The 2,500-nt window shown below is 57.2% G+C and overlaps 1 protein-coding gene across 1 annotated transcript in view; it reads right to left on the minus strand.

Moving 5' to 3' along the window:
- Window positions 1-1,513: 1,513 nt before the first annotated feature.
- The window catches only part of LOC110517612, a gene marked incomplete at its 3' end in the record, with an annotated part of 114,625 nt that continues 113,638 nt past the window's right edge, over window positions 1,514-2,500 (minus strand). The window contains 1 exon segment of the mRNA XM_036948267.1: window positions 1,514-1,643. Within this exon segment, the coding sequence (XP_036804162.1) occupies window positions 1,514-1,643 (130 nt within the window).

Raw genomic sequence — 2,500 nt, forward strand, 5'->3', positions numbered from 1 at the left:
ACCCCCCCCCCCCCCCCCCCCCCCCCCCCCCCCCCCCCCCCCCCCCCCCCCCCCCCCCCCCCCCCCCCCCCCCCCCCCCCCCCCCCCCCCCCCCCCCCCCCCCCCCCCCCCCCCCCCCCCCCCCCCCCCCCCCCCCCCCCCCCCCCCCCCCCCCCCCCCCCCCCCCCCCCCCCCCCCCCCCCCCCCCCCCCCCCCCCCCCCCCCCCCCCCCCCCCCCCCCCCCCCCCCCCCCCCCCCCCCCCCCCCCCCCCCCCCCCCCCCCCCCCCCCCCCCCCCCCCCCCCCCCCCCCCCCCCCCCCCCCCCCCCCCCCCCCCCCCCCCCCCCCCCCCCCCCCCCCCCCCCCCCCCCCCCCCCCCCCCCCCCCCCCCCCCCCCCCCCCCCCCCCCCCCCCCCCCCCCCCCCCCCCCCCCCCCCCCCCCCCCCCCCCCCCCCCCCCCCCCCCCCCCCCCCCCCCCCCCCCCCCCCCCCCCCCCCCCCCCCCCCCCCCCCCCCCCCCCCCCCCCCCCCCCCCCCCCCCCCCCCCCCCCCCCCCCCCCCCCCAGGGTTAACCAGACTCTTTCAGATGCTACTGTTGCTATTCCCCCCCCCCCCCCCCAGGGTTAACCAGACTATTTCAGATGCTACTGTTGCTATTCCCCCCCCCCCCCCCCCCCACCAGGGTTAACCAGACTATTTCAGATGCTACTGTTGCTATCCCCCCCCCCCCCCCCCCCCCCAGGGTTAACCAGACTCTTTCAGATGCTACTGTTGCTATCCCCCCCCCCCCCCCACCAGGGTTAACCAGACTCTTTCAGATGCTACTGTTGCTATTCCCCCCCCCCCCCCCCAGGGTTAACCAGACTCTTTCAGATGCTACTGTTGCTATCCCCCCCCCCCCCCCCCCCCCAGGGTTAACCAGACTCTTTCAGATGCTACTGTTGCTATCCCCCCCCCCCCACCAGGGTTAACCAGACTCTTTCAGATGCTACTGTTGCTATCCCCCCCCCCCCCCCCCCCAGGGTTAACCAGACTCTTTCAGATGCTACTGTTGCTATTCCCCCCCCCCCCCCCCCCCAGGATTAACCAGACTCTTTCAGATGCTACTGTTGCTATTCCCCCCCCCCCCCCCCCAGGGTTAACCAGACTCTTTCAGATGCTACTGTTGCTATCCCCCCCCCCCCCACCAGGGTTAACCAGACTCTTTCAGATGCTACTGTTGCTATTCCCCCCCCCCCCCCCAGGGTTAACCAGACTCCTTCAGATGCTACTGTTGTTATTCCCCCCCCCCACCAGGGTTAACCAGACTCTTTCAGATGCTACTGTTGCTATCCCCCCCCCCCCCCCCCTCCCCCAGGGTGAGACCAGGTTCATTCCAGAGCTTCAATCTTCCTTTACAATGGATGGAGGATGTAGATGTATAGTGTACTACTGAGACCAGAGACCGATAGGCCCGGTCAAAAGTAGTGTACTATTAAAGGGAATAGTGGTGTCATTTGGACCACATCTATGTTGTGTGACAGTGTGGTGACTCACCAGGCAGGTCTTGACATTGTTAACCAGGGCTGTGCGTTTGAAGCTGAGCGCGTCGGAGAACACGGAGAAGTCCGCGTCTCCCAGCTCACTGAAGTAGTCCTTACAGGTGTCCCGAGGAACCTTACTGTAGCTGTGGACATCCAATACAATATAACACCTTTATATTCATACAATATAAATAAACAAATATTCATCAGTAACTTCATTAACCTGTTTCATTCATCACTAACGGGACGGCAGGGTAGCCTAGTGGTTAGAGCGTTGGACTAGTAACCGGAAGGTCAGCAAGTTCAAATCCCTGAGCTGACAAGGTACATATCTGTCGTTCTGCCCCTGAACAGCCAGTTAACCCACTGTTCCTAGGCCGTCATTGAAAATAAGAATTTGTTCTTAACTGACTTGCCTAGTTAAATAAAGGTAAACAATTTTAAAAAATAAACCAGTTTCATTCATCCTGTAACTTAATAAACCTGTTTCATTCATCAGTAACTTAATAAACCAGTTCATCAGTAACTTAATAAACCAGTTTCATTCATCAGTAACTTAATAAACCAGTTTCATTCATCAGTAACTTAATAAACCAGTTCATCAGTAACTTAATAAACCAGTTTCATTCATCAGTAACTTAATAAACCAGTTCATCAGTAACTTAATAAACCAGTTTCATTCATCAGTAACTTAATAAACCAGTTTCATTCATCAGTATCTTAATAAACCAGTTTCATTCATCAGTATCTTAATAAACCAGTTTCATTCATCAGTAACTTAATAAACCAGTTTCATTCATCAGTAACTTAATAAACCAGTTCATCAGTAACTTAATAAATCAGTTTCATTCATCAGTAACTTAATAAACCAGTTTCATTCATCAGTATCTTAATAAACCAGTTTCATTCATCAGTATCTTAATAAACCAGTTTCATTCATCAGTAACTTAATAAACCAGTTTCATTCATCAGTATCTTAAAAAAACAGTTCATCAGTAAC

Source organism: Oncorhynchus mykiss, chromosome 17 (genome assembly GCF_013265735.2).
Source record: "Oncorhynchus mykiss isolate Arlee chromosome 17, USDA_OmykA_1.1, whole genome shotgun sequence".
NCBI lineage: Eukaryota > Metazoa > Chordata > Actinopteri > Salmoniformes > Salmonidae > Oncorhynchus > Oncorhynchus mykiss.